General features: G+C 50.6%; 1 protein-coding gene across 9 annotated transcripts in view; it reads left to right on the top strand.

Moving 5' to 3' along the window:
- Positions 1-18492, top strand: part of ZNF862 (zinc finger protein 862) — a 29104-nt gene extending 10612 nt beyond the window's left edge. For 3 of the 9 annotated variants that reach the window (XM_030826119.1, XM_030826118.1, XM_030826110.1), the window contains exons 5-9: positions 1188-1365; positions 10317-10421; positions 11283-13394; positions 14947-16399; positions 17144-18492. In XM_030826119.1, coding sequence (XP_030681979.1) covers positions 1188-1365; positions 10317-10421; positions 11283-13394; positions 14947-15122 — 2571 coding nt within the window. In that variant the 3' untranslated portion in view covers positions 15123-16399; positions 17144-18492. The remainder of the gene's footprint in view (positions 1-1187; positions 1366-10316; positions 10422-11282; positions 13395-14946; positions 16400-17143) is intronic. The other 6 variants (XM_030826115.1, XM_030826113.1, XM_030826114.1 and 3 more) reach the window with 6 other exon arrangements.
- The last annotated feature ends 626 nt before the right edge of the window (positions 18493-19118 follow it).

A 19118-nucleotide genomic window follows, 5' to 3' on the forward strand; every position in this document is an offset into this window, starting at 1 on the left:
TGGGAATCTCACTATATTGCCTAGGCTGGTCTTGAACTCCTGGGCTCAAGCAGTCCTCCCACCTCAGCCTCCCAAAATGCTAGGATCACAGGTATGATCTACCACACCTGGCTAGTATTTTTTAAATTTTCACTTTAAGTGTGGAGTCATGTTGCACTTTTAAACATTGGAGTTTTTTCACACATGTTGTTCGATGTAATGTTTCTGATGTTGCTGTGAGGCCGGTAGAGCAAGTGCTATTAAACTCATCTTGTTGGAAGAAAACAGACTTTGGAGGAAGTGACATGCCCGGGATCCTAGAGCTCTTGTAGTCAGTGCCAGAATCTGCTCAGAGTCCTGAGCTGCCAGCCCATGCTTTCCTTCCACTCCCCGCAGCACTGCTGGGCACTAAAGTACTCTAGCGCCCACCTTAGGTTTCCTTTGTAGTTACCGAATGCTTTGGAAAGTTGTCCTGTAAGGAAACTACGTTCATTAGAAGCTTCCCCATTTCTCACCTATTGCATAGAAGTAGAATTTTACAACAAATCATTTTTAACTCCCCTCCAGGAGTCTGGTGAGAATAGCTTGGAGGTTCCTGCTAGAGCTGACATCATAAGGAATCCAGTTCAACTTTGTAAACTCTCATTTTTTCTAAAATCCAGAAAAACAGCATAGCTCATTTCTTTTCCTGTTCCTGACATTTTTTAGTATTAGAAGCTAATGAACAGATCTAACTTTTTATCATCTGAATTCTTTCAGCAGTGAGGCATGTGTAAACCACTCACTGGTCGTAAGCATCTTTAGCTTTTTTGACCACCTCTTTGTTCCCATCCCATTGGGAAATCTTAGCAGATGCTCCTAGAGGCACACGGTCACCTTTTAGTTGTAGGTGACCAGGAGGCAGCTCTCAGGATTCTGAGGACAGCATGCAGTGAGAGGCTCTGCCCAGCTGCCTGTTCTTTCCACACGCTTTCATTTCCACCCAGGAGATCCTAGGATCTGACCAAGTCTCACTTGGTTTTTACCTACTAATTTTGGCCTCCTGAATTTGATTCTTTGACTTTCAATGGATAAATTAATTCCTCTGAGTGCATCTGGGCCTCTTGGTGAGCTTCCCAGGAGAAATAGGGCTTCCAAAGGCCCCAGAAGTGTCACGTGGGCATCTTGCTCGGCAGGCGGTGCTGAGTGGCCGCTGCTCTTTGTTCCAGGATCCTTCTGCAGAGGGGCTGTCGGAGGAGGTTCCTGTGGTGTTTGAGGAGCTGCCGGTGGTGTTCGAGGATGTGGCAGTGTATTTCACCCGGGAGGAGTGGGGCATGCTAGACAAGCGGCAGAAGGAGCTGTACAGAGACGTGATGCGGATGAACTACGAGCTGTTGGCATCCTTGGGTAAAGACTCACCGAACCTCTTATTCGCCACCCTCATTTGACTTGGGAAGCCCACAAGGGGAGCTTTGGCTTGTGGTTATCTTCCCATTCCTGCCCCCTCCCTGTGTGTAGGCAGAGACCGATCCTGTCTTTTGCACCTCAGAACTCCCCTGCTTGGGGTAACTGTGCTTTATCACCTTCTCATCCACCCATCTGTTCATCCATTCATCCCCCACCAGACATTTTGGAGTACCTACTATGTGCCAGATGAGCACAGCTGATCCATGGTCTCTGCTTTCAAGGGCCTAGCACATTTGTGGGAGAGACAGACATTTTAATAAGAAACTATAGAATAATACAGTTTCCCATAAAAGAGCTTCCAGAAGAGTACCCGGGGCTACTGAAGAAGAGGGATTTGATTTCCTGCGTATTGGCAGGAGGAATCAGGAAGCCTTTATAGAGTAGGAAATGTTTTAATTGAGTTCAAAACCAGGTGGATCAGAGGAGGAAGGGCATTGAGCCATGATGGAGGGGACGGCCTGGCAGAGCCACCCCTATCTGTGCAGCCCAGGGCTAAGGCTCTTGCATCCTGTCCAGGTGTCAGCAAGGGCTGGCAGCCTTCAGCACGGGAGTCATGGGGTTTGGAGCTTGGCATATTAGGAAGAGGGCAGTGCTTCTTACTCCTCAGGATGGTGCTCTCCTCTCCTGCATTTGCTGTTTTATCTTCTCTTTGCCTCTTTCTGGCAGATTAGCAAGGTTCTTATGAAGCATCAAGATGGAAAGACAAGTTTTTTTTGTTGGAGACAGAGTCTCGCTCTGTCACCCAAGCTGGAGTGCAGTGGCGCAATCTTGGTTCACCGCAACCTCTGCCTCCCAGGCTAATTTTTGTTTTTTTAGTAGAGACAGGGTTTCACCACATTGGCCAGGCTGGTCTCGAACTCCTGACCGCAAGTGATCCACCTGCCTTGGCCTCTCAAAGTGCTAGGATTACAGGTATGAGCCAGCACACCTGGCCAACACGTTTTTGTCATTGTTCATAATTTTTAAATGGCTCCCCAAATATTCAGAAGTGACTTAAATTATTTATTTTGTGGTGACAGAGGTTTTGTCGTCATGCCCTAGGTTAGGCATATCCCTTCAAAAAGCATCACTGCCCCCGCTGTGCTGAAGAGCAGTGAGAGTGAGGGTGAAATTCACACCTGTCTTAAAAATGCATACCCTCTACAAAAAGTTGGGTTTTCCTTTAACGTAATCGGCACTAGCGACTCAGTTTCACTGTGAAGCCCCCTGGGTGATTGTGAAAGTACCAGGCGATGGTGTTGCCGGCCCAGGACAGCTTCTCCGGCAGTGCAGGGAGGGCTGGCCAGGATTGTTTAGCCTGTGCCTGTTCCCTCACGTTTTGTGTTTTGACAGAGCATGATCTAAACATTTTATCAGTTTCTTTTTCATTTACATAAATTAGGCAATAGAGAAATCTCAGCTAACTAAAGTCTTTAAGTTTTATTTGGATGAACAAAAAAATGTAATCAGAGGGAAGGAAACGCATTTTCCTTGAGGGTCAGAGGCAGGAATCAGCAAGGCTTTCTAGGGGGTGGGCCTGGCCTCTCCGGTTGTCCCTGAAATTGAGACAGGTGTGGGAGTCTAGAAACGGAGTTGCATGTATGTGATTCCTTTCAGTTACTTTAATTGGGTCTCTGGTTATCCTTTTAACTATCCCCGAATTTAAACAGTTCTTCATGTTTGAGATATAAAGGCATCTTAAGGAGCCTGGAGACTATGGGCAGGGCCTGGCATAAGCTATTTGTATGTTTAAAAGTGATATATAATAGTATTAAATTGGGATATAAAGTAGTGTTAAAACATAGTGAAGATTCTCTAATTGCTATTATTATTATTTTTACTTTGGCTTGTTTTTTTTTTTTTATTTCCCACACTTTACCCTCCATAACAAATGCTTTAAGAGTTGAAAACCAAATATTATTTTGCATTATCTTTTAATTATTTTTTTGTAAATAGAACACAAAACTTCTTCTTGGGGTGAACTCAGTTTTGTTTGTGTGTGTGTGTGTGTGTGTGTGAGACAGAGAGAGAGAGACAGGCTGTCACTCTGTCGCCCAGGCTGGAGTGCAGTGGTGCCATCATAACTCACTGTAACCTTGAACTCCTGGGCTCAAGCAATCCTCCTGCTTTAGCCTCCCAAGTAGCTGGGACTACAGGCGCATGCTACAACACCTGGCTAATTTTTAAAATTTTTTGTAGAAATGGGGTCTCATTTTGCTGCCCAGGCTGGTCTCAAACTGCTGGACTCAAGTGATCCTGCTGACTCAGCCCCCCAAAGTGTTGGATTATGGCGTGAGCCACTGCACCTGGCTTGCCATATCTGATGAAGTCTGTTTCTTCTTCGTAAAAAGCAGCCAGAAATCTCAATTACATCCCACTGTTAAGAAACTAATATTTGTCATTAACAGAAATAGGCCAACATAGGGACTGTGTGGGTAGCCCTTGCTTTTATTTGTAAAGGTGTCATCGTATGCTGAGTGGCCACTCACTGCAGGTGGGCAGTTTCTTGTCCACAGAAGTCGGTAACTACAGCCAGGCCTTACAGAGCTGGGGGAAGGTGCTGTGTCACTCATGGAAACCAGCACTGAGTGGGAGGGCCCTAAAGAAGATGAGCAGGGGAGTTCGAGTCCCCCACGTGGTATCTGCGAAGCCAGCTTCTCCACGGCAGGGCATGTGATGATGGCCTCCAAGTGGGGGCAGCCAGGAGCTAGAGAAAGAAGAACCAAGGCGAGGGTCTAGAGTGGCATCTATTTATTTATTTGTTTGTTTGAGATAGGGTCTCTCTATATTGCCCAGTCAGGACTGAAATTCCTGGGCCCAGGCGATCCTCCTGCCTCCATCTCCTGAGTATCTGGGATTACAGGCACGCACACTGCACCTGGCTAGAGTGGCTTTTGCAGAATGGATTCATGGGATAGGGCCTGCTGGCCCTTGGTGAAGTTAGCCTGGAAGGATGAGGAGTCCTTTGTAGGCCAAACCATTGTTATGGACTGCTATGGTATGTGGGTGTTTGTGGGTGTGTGCACGCACTCGCCACAGTTATGTGTCCTTGTTCTTTTTCCATTACTAAGTCATAGAAAACGCTGGAAATTCCCCTCTGTTTCATTTGTTTGGAAGGGAACAAAAAGAAGAGGTTTTGATAAGATGTAGGCTGCAGCTTCAGAGAGGTACCATCAGGTTATGGTATTCCTGGGGCCAGGGTGGTGGTGCCAGCAGCAGTCAAAGGTGGACAGTCACCAAAGGGAATATAAATGGAGGCAAACAGATTTGGGAACATTTGGTCCCTGTTTGTTTTCAATTATTCTTTAAAAATATTTCTGCCGGGTGCGATGGCTCATGCCTGTAATCCCAGCACTTTGGGAGACTGAGGCAGGTGGATCACCTGAGGTCGAGAATTCGAGACCAGCCTGGCCAACATGGCGAGACCCCCATCTCTACTAAAAATACAAAAATTAGCCGGGCGTAGTGGTGCATGCCCTTAGTTCCAGCTACTCAGGAGGCTGAGGCAGGAGAATTGCTTGAACCCGGGAGGTGGAGGTTGCCGTGAGCCAAGATCGTGCCACTGTACTCCAGCCTGGGCGACAGAGCCAGACTCCATCTCAAAAAAAAAAAAGAAAGAAGAAAATGACAGTCCCCTGTCCCACCTTTCTCTTTTACAAAGTCCTGTTCCCCAGAATCTTGTAGCTGTTTCTTCCAATAATTTGCCGCATTATTTCTAAATAACGTATGTGGACATTATCTTAGGAGGGATGGACTCCAGCAGGACGCGCTCATAAAACAGTTGCATCCTCCTGCTCACCGCTGAGCATGTCAGCTCTGGGGGCCTTTTCTTTCTCACTCTCTGGGTTAAATCCAGGCAGGGCCTGGAACTTTTTCTTGTCACACTCAAATAACATAAAATCTTCCTGTTCTAATTTCAGTGAGCGCAATGCCTGGTACAAAACTCTTCAAAAGTGTCCCGATCAAAAAAAGACAGAGAAAGGCTGGCAAACTACCTCAATTAAAGGAGACTGAAGAGGTGTGACAACTTGCGTGCATGATGCTAGGACAGATGCTGGGCTATAGAGACATTTTGGGGACAAGTGAAGACATTTAGTATGAACTTAGATTAGATAATAGTATGATATCAGTGTTGAGTTTCCTGGTTTTGATCATTATAACTCTGGTTGTATAAGACACCTTTGCTTTCTGCTGCCCCATTTCAAATGACTGCAGACTCATATATTATCTCACAGCTCTGCAGGTTGGGAGTCCAGGTGGGCCTGATCAGGTTCTCTGCTTAGGGTCTTAGCCCAAACCAAGGGGCGGGCCAGGCAGGCTCCTGTCTGGAGGCTCTGAGCTCACTTATGCTGTTGCCAGAATCTAGTTCCTTGCTGTTCTCCTGCTGCTTGTCAGGGGGGAGCACTTTCAGCCCAGGAGCTGCTCTCGGGTGCTTCCCTGTGGCCGCCTCCGTGCTCAGGCCGGCAGCAGTGTGTGGAATCGTCATGTGCCTTGAAGCTCTGACTTCCTGGGCTGCTGCCAGCTGAGAACAGCACCAGCTTTTAAAGAGCTGTGTAATTAGGTCGGCTCCACCGGCTAATCTCCCTTTGCCTGTGCAAGGTAACATGATGACAGTGTGACCTCTCATCCTGTTCAGAGTCCCCTCACCTCAAGGGGAAGGAGTTAGGCCAGGGTGAAGGCCCTGGAGCCCATGTTCGAATCCCACCTACTGCCTATGAAAGGGTCCTTTTTTGTTGGGTAATACACATGAAGTATTTAGGAATAAAGGGGCATGCAAACAATTTACTCTCAAATGGTTCAGAAAAATATTGTAGCTATATGTATAGACCCAGCAGGAGAGCGTGCCTGCGAGCTCACAAGCATGCTGCAACACGTGGGGCAGAACGTCAATGATTGGAGTTCCTTGTGTTATTCAATCTTTTCTGTAAATTTGAAATTATATCAGAGATTTACCAAAAGGAAAATTTAGGAAACAAAAGCCCCGTCTCTGTGTAGTAATAGAAAACCTGGACTTCATTTAACACTCAATTCTTGCCTTTCCCGCCTCAACCTGCTGCGGCTGTAGAATCTGGACCCATGCCATAGGAAGAAAGGGGCTCCTCTTCTCCCACCCGCTGCTGGTTTCAGAATTTCTGGCGCATCTTCAGTGGGAATGGCGTTGGTGGGTGGGAGAGGTGTAAGAAAGGTTTCATTTGACATGTAATCTGACACCAGCTACTTAGAGCTGTAGTCCTTTAAAGCTGGTTCTCTTCTTTGGGTGTTTGTGGGTTCTGCAATACCCCCAACAGGCACTGAGACCCTCTTGCTTGCAGTTGCCTGGACATGGGTGAATGTCTGCCCTGGCAGCCTGTCTATATAGGCGCCTTCACAGAGGAGTATCACACTGGTAGCCAGCCGTCATGGGCAGGCCCCACAGACAACACCAGGCCTCTTCTCATTCCCCATGTGGCCCACATTTGAACCATAGAAGCACTTCCAGGCCCTGTGCTCTCCCAGACCTGGGATTGTAGCCCTTTCTCGACATGGCCACCTCCAAGGCACCCCATGGCTACCGTAGTCTTATCCAGGGCTGGACTCATGGCCATTCACAGCTCCCAGAGATACAGGTGACGTTAAGGGAAAGGGCGCACCCACCACTCCCCATAGTCAGAGAGGCTCACAATACCCTTGACAATGCCTTCCAGAAACATCCCTGGTGCCCAACTTCCTGGCTCCTTCAGTCTCAGCTCTGTGACTCCTCTCGATGGGCACAGGCTGGAGCCACAGCCCCGGCCCTCAGCCATTCTCTTTACAGGTCATGTGTCCATGTCTGGCTTTGGAATGCGGAAGAGCTGGCTCCTGCTTTGGGGGGCTTTCAGCCGGAATCACACTTTAATATCCTGTGGCTTATGTTTATTGTATTCCTGATTTATTGATTTTAGATATTCTCTATTGATTCCTACTGTGGAAGATGGAGACGGCCCTGTTACATCACCTGGGCCCCCGCTTCTCTTCCCTCCATCCTCTCAGAACAGGTACATCACACTTTGTTGGTTACATTGGTATAAATTATTTGCCCAGTTATGATTATGTGTGATTTACTGCTGAACAAGGTGGTGTATTGTGATGGTGTTTCCTTCATTGTCGGACTCTTCCCCCTCAAATTGGAAAATTTTTTCTTCTTTTTTATTTTTCTCACTTTCTTTACCCTCATCAGTTCTTCCCAGACTCTCCAGTGGAATTCTAAAACTCCTCCGCAGAGTCTTTTACACGTGACGGGACATCCTGTGATCTCTCCATTTCATTCTTTCTCTGGAGACTTCGCTCCCAGGGCCTTCTCCTCCCCTGCTCTGTCTGACCCAGGCAGCCGTTAGGCCTGCGGCACAACTGTAGCCTGAGATGTGCCTTCGTCTCTCCCCCATTTCCCGAGTCTCTCTCTTCTTTCGTGGTTGACGTCTTCATCTTCTTAGTGCGCCAATGGCTTCCTAAGGAAGGGTGCAGGGGAGGCCTTCTTTCTGTGACGCATCCTGTCTAAAAACATCATATTCTTCCCTCACGATTCAGTGATAACTTGTTTGGGCATATAGGATTCTAGGTTGGAAATACTTTTCCTCCGCAGTTTGAAAGCATTGCCCTTTTAGGTTTTACTGGTGCTATTGAGAGGTCTGGTGTCTTCTTATTCCAGAATCTTTGAACATGACATATTTGTTCTACTCTGAAAACTTTTGAAATTGATTTCAATTTTCTCAAGTTTTTAATGATATGCCTTGATGTTTCATATAAAGTGTGTTTTTCATCTTTTGTTTTGGGTATCTGGTGTTTCCCATGTGGAAACTGGTCTTTCCCTGTTTGGGAAAATTTTCTTGTGTGATTTCTTCCTATTTTCTCTTTTCTTTCTTCCAGAAACTCCTTCCTATTAGTTTGATATTGGACTTCCTGGATTGAGTCTCTGGTTTTCTGTTTGTTTCTTTTTCTCCTATTTTCTGCTTTTATCTTTTTTATACTACTTTCTTGGACATTTCCTCCATTTTATTTTCTAACAATGCTATTTTTTTTTATTCTATTGGGTTTTTTAGTTGCTAAACACTCTTATTTCCTCTTTCATGAATGGCTATCATGAGTTTTCTTTCTGGGAATATTAATTCTCATTATTCTGAAGTTTTGTTTTGCTTCCTGCTATATTTCAAGCTTTTCCAAATCTTTTCCTACTTGTTTTGGTTTCTCTCTTTCATGTTAGAGGCTTTTCTTAAATAATTATCTCTAGGTTGATTCCTGTGTACGAGTAAGCCTTAGAAACATACTGGAAGCCCTGTGCATGGCTGCAGACCTGTGCATGGCTGGGAAGCATAGAGAGTAGGTTTCACTTTTCACTGTAGGATGACCAGCTGTAAACCTAGATGTCTTACTGAAGAACCCACAAAAGTCAGTGTCCATAGATCTTTTGAGGGGAGAGGGGAGGGCAATTCCATTTTTCCAAAGAAAACGCTTCCCGTCTCCTGTTTGGAGGGTATAATAAGCCCAGCCAGCATTCTTGGAGTCAAGCAGTGCACCCCTTGGTCCATAGACGTGACTTGATCTCCCTGCTTTCAGTACCGCACCACCCCTTCACCTTTCTGTGTACGTGGTATCTGGGGTCTGGAGCCTTTCTGGGTTAAGTTTTTCTGTAGACCGAGCCTCTATTCTCCTCCAGGGTGTGGTGGTGGTGGTGTTTCCTGGTTTCCTGGAATACTTGAGAGTACCGGGGATTGATCAGATCTCTCAGATTTGAGCCAGTCCGCTGCTCCCGTCCATTCCCCACCCACCACTTTCTCCCATACCTGGTGCCTGCAATTTCTGAATCTTTCTGGGATTCTCTGGTACCAACCAACTTGCTTCTCCTTGTTAACCCCTCTGCAGACATTTGGTGTTCAGCTCTGTTTGTTTCTCTCCCTTTTGTCTTCTTTCCTTCCAAAAATGGATTTGCATTCCTAATCCAATTTATCTTGGGCTTATACCTCATTTTGTTATTTTTATTCCTTTGCCCTCTTTAGAGATATTTTAAGAAGGATATATGTTCAATCTAACACACTTTAGTAATTTACTTATTTATATTTTTATTAGTAGTAAATATGTAGATATTCACACACACACACATATATGTGTCATTATATATATAAGTATATTCAAGTGATCCAAAGATGAATAGTGGGAACCAATCTCCCTTTTCCCTTGTCCTTCGGTTCCTCCCCAGGAGCACCCACAGGCCCAGTTGCTTGTGTGGCTCTCCACAGAAAGTTTATGTACACATTCACATAGACACACACAAAAGCATGATGTAGATAGTGATGGATTTTATTTTCAATAGAGGAAATGGTTTATTTGCATACCCCTGAACAATATTCCTATTTTAAGTAAAGGGCAGTGCTTAATCCAAAGACACAAATCTTCTTTAGTCAGATTTCAGGCTCCGTTGCAGGTGGTAGGTATTTCGGGGGGCCCTCCAAGCGCCCCTTTCAAAAACCCATGTAGTTGGTCACCTTCACAAAGGCCAGCTGTGGGGGCAGAGGGGCACACGTATGGGTCAGCTGTGGGGGCAGAGGGGCACATGTATGGGCCAGCTATGGGTGGCACCTTCCACTTCTCATGTGGCTGCTGCTTCCCCCTGCCTCTCCTGCTTAGTCCCTATGTTTCTTCCTGTTTCCACCCTTCCCCCTCTGGTGTGTATGGCTGGCCCGTGGATCTGAGGAAGTCCTATCCTAGCTGAGGGGTGCCCCTCCCCTTACTGCCTCTTTGGCACTCTGGGTTGGCGCTCAGCCTGCCCCTGACCAACTAGACTTTATAAGGACAGAACCCAGAGACACCTCTGTGTACTTCAGGGAGCGGGTCTAGCTTGAGGGGGCTACTCGACTTGGCCACAGCAGTGACATCAGCATGATTCTTCATCCTTACAACAGGACCTGCTGCTGCCAAGCCAGACTTGATCTCCAAACTGGAGCGGAGGGCTGCACCCTGGATCAAGGACCCAAATGGGCCAAAGTGGGGGAAAGGTCGTCCTCCAGGTGAGTCTAAACCTACAGCGTTCTGAAGGACATGTGCCAGAGCCCAGGCGGCTATGATGAGTCAGACAGCATGAGCTCAGCCATGCTCATCCGATGGGGGCCGATTGGGCACCAAGCCTGGCAGGAGGCCCTGGGTAGACAAGATGAATACGCAACTAACCCTGCCCACAGAGTGTAGAGTAGTCTGGGAAACTGGGAAAAAAACAGGTCCTTTTGCAAGCAGAAGTGCTGATGGAGGCTGTGGCAGAGCTGGTGGGAGCAGGTACGTGGGGACACTGGTCTCGAGGAGCCAGGGGACCCAGAGATCTGTGAGCCTCTCATCCCTTCTCCCTCCTTCTTCAGTGCTCGGTGACAGCACCATTGGTTTGTGAGAATTCGTTGTCTTGCATATCTCAATCAGTCATTTCTTGGCTTGTAGCTGCTACACTTACTTCTGTACCTACTTCTTTCTGAGGCTTATAAAAGACTTGGCAGGTGTTTAACCTATTCTATTGTGGAGCCTCACCCGAGAGTGAAAGCCACCTGCTTATCCAACAGTCTCTGTGGCCAAGGGGGTTAATTGAACTTATTGGTATCTGATGTCACATGATCCCAGGGTAGCTGTGTGGATAGGGTGGGTGGGGCGCTGGTGAAAGAACCCACAAGGATTAGCAACAACTCTGGGGGAGCCAGATTAACTTTCACAGATAAGAATGGGTGAGGGTTTAAGTGGATGCCACTAATGATCTCTAGAAAGAAGGAATGCATTCATCTTCTCTACCTTGCTTAAGGGATACTCATTAAATTTGGGGGTGTCTTAGCTGATAGGAGATGGCAGAGTTCTGGGTAGCAGAACCAAGCATGATTTAATTTTCTCCAAAGGGTACAAGAAGATGGTGGCAGTGAGAGAGGCGGACACACAGGCCTTGGCTGCAGACTCCGCGTTGCTTCCAGCCTCTCCCATGGTGGCCCGTGCCTCTTGCTGCAGTTCGAGCATTTGTGAAGAAGGAGATGGACCTAGGAGAATCAAGAGGACATACAGGCCCCGTTCCATTCAGAGGTCATGGTTTGGGCAGTTCCCATGGTTAGTAATTGACCCCAAAGAGACTAAACTCTTCTGCTCAGCCTGCAAAGAAAGACCTAATCTCCACGACAAATCATCTCGGTTAGTCAGAGGTTACACGGGGCCTTTTAAAGTGGAGACTTTAAAATACCACGAAGTCAGCAAAGCGCACAGGCTCTGTGTCAACACGGTTGAAATCAAGGAAGACACCCCTCACACTGCCCTCGTTCCAGAGATCTCCAGCGACCTCATGGCCAACATGGAGCACTTTTTCAATGCCGCCTACTCCATTGCATACCACTCAAGGCCTCTGAATGACTTTGAGAAGATCCTGCAGCTCCTCCAAAGCACTGGGACCGTGATATTAGGCAAGTACCGCAATCGCACGGCGTGCACTCAGTTCATCAAGTACATCTCGGAGACCCTGAAGAGGGAGATCCTGGAGGACGTGCGGAACTCGCCCTGCGTGAGTGTGCTGCTCGACAGCTCCACCGACGCCTCCGAGCAGGCCTGCGTGGGGATTTACATCCGCTACTTTAAGCAGATGGAGGTGAAAGAGTCCTACATCACTCTGGCCCCTCTCTACAGCGAGACAGCTGATGGGTACTTCGAGACCATCGTTTCTGCCCTGGATGAGCTGGACATCCCCTTCCGGAAGCCTGGCTGGGTGGTGGGGCTGGGGACGGATGGCTCAGCCATGTTGCGCTGCAGAGGAGGCCTTGTGGAAAAGTTCCAGGAGGTCATCCCACGGCTGCTGCCTGTCCACTGCGTGGCCCACCGGCTGCACCTGGCTGTGGTGGACGCCTGCGGGAGCATCGATCTGGTGAAGAAGTGTGACCGGCACATCCGCACCGTCTTCAAGTTTTATCAGTCCTCAAACAAGAGGCTGAACGAGCTGCAGGAAGGTGCAGCGCCTCTGGAGCAGGAGATCATCCGCCTGAAGGACCTGAATGCGGTCCGCTGGGTGGCCAGCAGGAGGCGCACGCTGCACGCGCTGCTCGCGAGCTGGCCTGCCCTGGCCAGGCACCTCCAGAGCGTGGCAGAGGCTGGGGGCCAGATTGGGCACCGGGCCAAGGGGATGCTGAAGCTCATGCGCGGCTTCCACTTTGTCAAGTTCTGCCACTTCCTGTTGGACTTCCTGAGCATCTACAGGCCTCTGTCCGAGGTGTGCCAGAAGGAGATCGTGCTGATTACAGAGGTGAACGCCACGCTGAGCCGGGCCTACGTGGCACTGGAGAGCCTCCGTCACCAGGCGGGGCCCAAAGAGGAAGAATTCAACACCAGCTTCAAGGATGGGCGGCTCCATGGCATCTGCTTGGACAAACTGGAGGTAGCGGAACAGCGGTTCCAGGCGGATCGGGAGAGGACGGTCCTGACGGGGATTGAGTACCTCCAGCAGAGGTTTGACGCAGACCGACCCCCACAGCTCAAGAACATGGAGGTGTTTGACACCAGGGCCTGGCCGAGTGGGATCGAACTTGCCAGTTTTGGGAATGATGACATTCTCACCCTGGCCAGGTATTTCGAGTGCTCCCTCCCAACAGGATACAGTGAGGAAGCTCTGCTGGAGGAGTGGCTGGGCCTGAAAGCCATTGCCCAGCACCTCCCGTTCTCCATGCTCTGCAAAAACGCCCTGGCCCAGCACTGCCGCTTCCCGCTGCTGAGCAAGCTCATGGCCGTGGTGGTCTGTGTGCCCATCTCCACCTCCTGCTGTGAGCGGGGGTTCAAGGCCATGAACCGGATCAGGACCGATGAGAGGACCAAGCTCTCCAACGAGGTGCTCAACATGCTCATGATGACAGCTGTGAACGGCGTGGCCGTCACAGAGTACGACCCCCAGCCCGCCATCCAGCACTGGTACCTGACCTCCTCAGGCCGGCGTTTCAGCCATGTGTACGCCTGTGCCCAGGTGCCAGCCCGCTCCCCTGCAAGTAAGTACATGTGGCAGAGCTCCCCCAAGGCAGCCTCATGCTGAGCCAGAGGCCAACAAGAGAGGACTGCAGGTGCCTGTGGAGCTTCTGTCACGCACCCACCCATTTGCTAGGCCAGTGGGTACTCGATGTGTGATGCCCACCCTTCAGGAGCTTGCGCCCCTGCCGGGGAGATGACGCACATGTGCTCTAGGCAGCGGGGCTTAATGCAGAGAGCGTGCATTTCTAGAGCCTGTGTGCCCTGGTGACAGTGCTGTGCTGGCTCTGCTCCCAACTGGCTGTGTGGCCTTGGGCAAGTCTATCCTTTGATGCCTTGGTTTCTCATCTGCCGAATGAGTTATGCGTGTAAAGCACTCAGGACAATGCCTGGCAGGTGGTGCAAATGTTACTAGTTAAAGGTCAAGACTCCTGCTGGGAGTAAGGAGAGGGCTGACCAGCCCCAGGTAGCACCATCACATTCTAAGTGGGGCTGTACAGACTCTGGACTGTGCAGGAATTTTCAAGAGGGAAGAGGTCCACGTGGCTGTGGAGAAGGTGAGATATGGAGGAGATGGTGGGGCTTTCAGGCAGGAATCTCATGGGGCAGGGGAGAACAGAAACAGCCTCTCTGGACCGGAGGGCTGGGGTCAGGAGCTTGCTTGAGGGGGAAGCTGTATTAGAAGGGAGGGCAAGTTACTGAAAGCCACAGACAGGAAATTTTCTCTCTTCAAGTAGTCACTGAAAACCAAAGAAAATATGCCCGTTGTTGGGGTTCTCCAGACCACTCACGGCCACTTGACAAGGATGGAGCAGTGCTCTCTCTCCTGGCATCTCTAGCTGGTCTCCTTCCAGCTGTTGCTGCTCCCAGTTTTCACCTCTGAGTCTGTGGTCACCAGAAATGGGACTGGGTCTCATGGCTGATAGAGGCTGTGTAAGAAGGAAGGTGGCCCTGAAGCCACAGTAGGGCAGGTGGGGAGAAGAAAAGAGACCCCTCACTGAGAAGAGAAAGGGAAAGCTGAGAGAGGGCCGGGCGAGGTGCTCTGTGTCCAGCCTTGTGGGTGCTGAGGAGAAAAAAATGATGTCAGGTGTGCCCTGGTGCAAGTTACTCTTTCCACAGGGACCAGCACAGATTGATCCAAATACTACTGAACTACGCACCGATGCCTCCTTCCAGGCAGGGCTCTCAGCCTTGGCATTGTTGACGCTGGGGCTGCGTAATCTTGGTTGGGGGCCCTTCCTGTTCACTGTGGGAACTTGAGCAGCATCCATGGCCTCTACCTATCAGATACCCACTGGATACCAGTAGCACACCCCCCATTTGTGACAAAGAAAATCATCTCCGGACATTGGCAAATGGCCCCTGGGGAACAAAATCGCCCCCAGTTGAGATCTCCTGTCTTAGGATAAAAGAATGAACAGAGTAGGAACAGATGAGGGCTGCAAAGAGCAGTCGTGGTCCTGACTCCAGTCTGTCCTGCCAAGCTTTCCTCACCAAACAGCCCCTGGGCGAAGTTGGATGTTGAAGGCGGTCACTGCCAGTCAGTCTAATTGTCTTCTCCTTCCTCCCTCACAGGCGCCAGGCTCAGGAAGGAGGAGACGGGAGCTCTCTATGTGGAGGAGTCCGGAACCCAGAAGCCACCCATCCTGCCCTCCAGGGAAGCAGTGGAGGTTCTGAAGGACTGCGTCATGGAGCCTCCCGAGAGACTCCTGTACCCCCACACCAGCCAGGAGGCCCCCGGGATGTCCTGAGGTACAGGGAGTCCTTGCGACGGCCTTGGAGATGCCTCTGTGATCACTGGGACAGGCTCTGCAGATTCTAGGCTGCCCTAGGATCTTCCGCTGGTGGCGATGGTCTGTAAGCAGCAGGAAGTGGGCAGTGGCGTCCTGGAGCAGCAGGGGTATTAGGAGGTGCATGACCTGTTTCCTGAGGCCCCACTCAGCACAGCCATGCCTCATAGCACACAAATGTGCCAGAAGGTTCTATATCTCAAGTTCATTTTTAAGGTGCTCCAGAAAATAACCCCATCATGAAATGTTTCAGCCCCTGAGTTCTGGTGGCAAGAGGACTGTCCTGGTGGGGGAGACTGTTGGACATCCCTGGGGAATGTTCCAGGGAGGCTGCCCACAGCCTAAGTGGGAATGGGAAAGGCCACTTTGTTAGAGGTGGAGGTTGCCCCTGCTCTAGGGACAGCTGGCCTGGCTGCAAGAGCCCCCAGAGGCATTGTTCTGGGACTTCCTACCCTGGCTCCCGCAGCAGAAGCAGTGAGGCCTCGGTCTCATGCGGAACTCTACCTCTTCCCAGGGCTTCCTCTAGGGCAAAACAATCACAAGCCCTTTGCACAGAGCACCCAAGAAAGTTCTCTTCCTGCAGCTCCAGATGGTGGAGCTAGGGCTCTTCTGGCAGGCGGTCTGGTGCTTCCCACAGAGCTGAGCTGCGTTTGACCCGCAGCATGCCTGGCCCGGTTTCCCCAGGAGACGATGGGACCAAGTTGGAGTTGGGAGGCTTGGGATGTAGCCCCAGCTCTGCTGCAGGCAGTGGTCTGATTAATCCCTTCCTCTTTTCTGTGCCCCAGTTTCCCTCTCCATGAAGTGGCAGCAGAAAATCCAAGTGCCTGCTGACTCCCCATCTGCCCTAGGATTAGTGAATGAGAGCCTCGAGCTCCCTGAAAGACCTCTGGCTGCAGTGTGGACTTAGCTGCCTTCTGCCCCATTCTCGTCCTTAGTGGGACAGGTAGGAATTTGTCTCCAAGGTCCTTGTTGTAGGAGTTGCTCTCCGAATGCACCATCTGCACGACAGGCTAGTCCACTCTTCTCCGAGTTGCCCTGGGGACTCTGCACCAGGATCTCCAGGGCCCACTGAGACATCTCTGGATGGGCGCTCAGTGACAAGGACTTTGAACAAGCTCCTCCAGGGACTGTGGGCCTGCTCCAGCTTCAGAACCACAGAACCACCACACTAGAGGCACAGAGGGGCTGCCGGCACTGCTAGGTTCACACCCTCCTCACCCATCTTCCTTGCACCTAAGGTGAAGCACTTTTCCTTCCAGGGGCAGCTCCGTCTTGGCAGGCTCAGGAGGCCGCTTATCAGGAGGGGGATGATTTTGTCTAGGTTCTGCCTGCCTTAACCATGGGCAAGAAATAAGGAAAGTCAGCGGGCAGGGTTTCTCTGCCCTGCCTGATACTTGTTTTAAACAGGCAGGAAGTGGGCGCCATCCATCCCAGCTTGCTTGCTGCCTGGCTCAGGCAGGTCCTGTGCTGTGCCGCGGGCCCCTGTGGGTGGGCCCTTTCTCCATAGTCCGCCGCTTCCCATTCCCAGGGCAGATGCTGGCATCTGAGCACCTGAGTACCCGTCCTATTCCCAGGGTAGAAGCTGCTGTCTGAGTACCCTTCCCATTCCCAGGGTAGATGCTGGCATCTGAGCACCTGAGTACCCGTCCTATTCCCAGGGTAGAAGCTGCTGTCTGAGTACCCTTCCCATTCCCAGGGTAGATGCTGGCATCTGAGCACCTGAGTACCCGTCCTATTCCCAGGGTAGAAGCTGCTGTCTGAGTACCCTTCCCATTCCCAGGGCAGATGCTGGCATCTGAGCACCTGAGTACCCGTCCTATTCCCAGGGTAGAAGCTGCTGTCTGAGTACCCTTCCCATTCCCGGGGTAGATGCTGGCGTCCGAGCCCCTCCCCAGTACCTCAGGTGCCCTAGTACCCCACATGCCCTTTCATCCCCACCCCAGCACTTAGCCTTAGCACTGTTTCTTTCCTGTCATTTTCAGTTCTAGTCAGGAATTCCTTTCTTGCTTTCTGCCTTTGACCTGTGGAAATGTCTCCCAGCCCTGTGGGTCTGGAGGTCAGAGGGACCCCACAGGCCTGTGGTACGGGAGCTCTGGGAGGTGTTACTATCCGCGTGGCTAAGACGCGCACAGGCCTCCTTCTCCCCATCACCGTCTCCATGGACGTTCAGGAACTTGCCCAGGTCAGGCACTGTGAGGCGATGTGAACTGGTGGAAGGGGAGGGAGAAAGGCTTTTTTAGGTGGGGCTGTAGCCTCTGCCCTACCCACAGGGATTCCACATCAGGATGCCATTCCAGCGCCCACGCTTCCCGCGGCCTCTTCATCCTTGAAGAATCCCTCAGAGCAGGAGGCCATCCTGTGAGCAGCCGTGAGTGGGTCTCTGTGGGAGCAGTTCTGGAGCTGAGGTGGAAGCCAGGGGAAGCATCTCGCCCTCTCCACGTCAGCATCAGCGTGCTCCGAGGACACCATCCAATGCCTTCCTTAGGTGGTGGGAAAGGGGGTCCCCTTGCAGCAGGGCCACTGAGAATGCTGTTTGTCATAGAATTTGCACTGCCCGATTTCTCGAGGGGCGCAGGCCTGCTCCGTTCCCCTTCGTCAGCCAGTGGCCAAGAAGGAAGAAGATGACTGCCGTCTCATTCCTGAACTTCCTCATTCAGGACCCCCGTGGAAACACAGTGAGCATCCTTCTCAGAGGCCCCTGGCCCAGGCTGGCCCCTTTGCTTTGTTTGGAGAGGCTGGCTGGGTTTCGGCCCCTACTGCCTGGAGACCCCTTGTTGGAGAGGCTTCCTGTTTATGCCTCACAAGAAGAAAAACCACAGGACTCTGGGAGTGGAAGAAGCATGCACTCCTGCTTTGGCTGGAGTCCTAGCGCTTGTCGCCACCCTCCTCCTTGCCTGTATTCTTGACAGCATCCGTATGTACGTGTCCTGGCATTTCCCCTCCCTCTCCCTGATGACTGATGCCCACCGCGTCTGACATTCCAAGTAACCAGTATGTAACTGGTAGTTTGATCCCAATAGCCATAGTGACTCCAGGTGGGAGTGAGGGAGCCCAGCCCCCTGTCCTGGAAGATACCTTAGAGTATGTGACCGCGCTCCAGACCCTTGCTTCTCTCTCCTGCAGTGGGTGAGTTTCTAGGGTGCTAAGTACCTATCAGAACAGCGTGGAGGGGCAGGTCCCTCATACAGGTGTCTGCTTAGCCAGGTACACTAACTGTGACTGGCCCAGGGATGTTCTCTCCTCCATTTTCAAAGACGAAAGGAGGTTTTAAAAACCGTGTTTGATTCCTAACCTTTTGCTACCTGAATAAAGCAGAGTCTATTTCAACACATCTCTGTCTTGTGTGTCCCTAAGTGAGGACCAGGAGCTCAGAGAAGCTGACAGAACAAGCTCTGCCCTCGCTCAAGAGGGGACAGGGCCAGGAACAGAGGTGGGCAGGGGAAGTGCCTGTGTATTCACCTGATTTTTGTCTTTCAGTTTCTTTCCTCTCTAGTCCTTCAAAGTGAGCTGAATCATTTTTGCCAGTTCGAAGGTAGAGATGAGAGTCGGCTGTTTGGTGAGTTATAATGAAGGGCTTGGCTGCCTTTTCGGGAGTACTGCATGGTTTACAAAGTGCTTTCACATACATGATCTAATTTGGTTTACTAAATTAGAAAGGTAGACTTTCAAGGAAAAAACATCGATTTCCACCAGTAGTAAAAGCTGCTGCATCAGACCTGTCACTCAACAATGCTCCTCGAGGCCTAGCTCCTGAGATCCCTCTGGTGAGCCCTTGCGGCTGCACGTCCTCAGGACGGCGCGCTCCCACGGGACTGGAGCAAAGGTTTCAGAGACTGGGGATGCAGCCAGGTCTCTTCGGTGAGGAGACTCAGTCTTACTCGAGTGTATGTGATTTTTAAAAAAGACATTGAAACAACCATGGAAGCAGAGGCACAGGCAGCAAGGGTTTGGGTTTGC

Source organism: Nomascus leucogenys, chromosome 13, assembly GCF_006542625.1.
Source record: "Nomascus leucogenys isolate Asia chromosome 13, Asia_NLE_v1, whole genome shotgun sequence".
NCBI classification, from domain to species: domain Eukaryota; kingdom Metazoa; phylum Chordata; class Mammalia; order Primates; family Hylobatidae; genus Nomascus; species Nomascus leucogenys.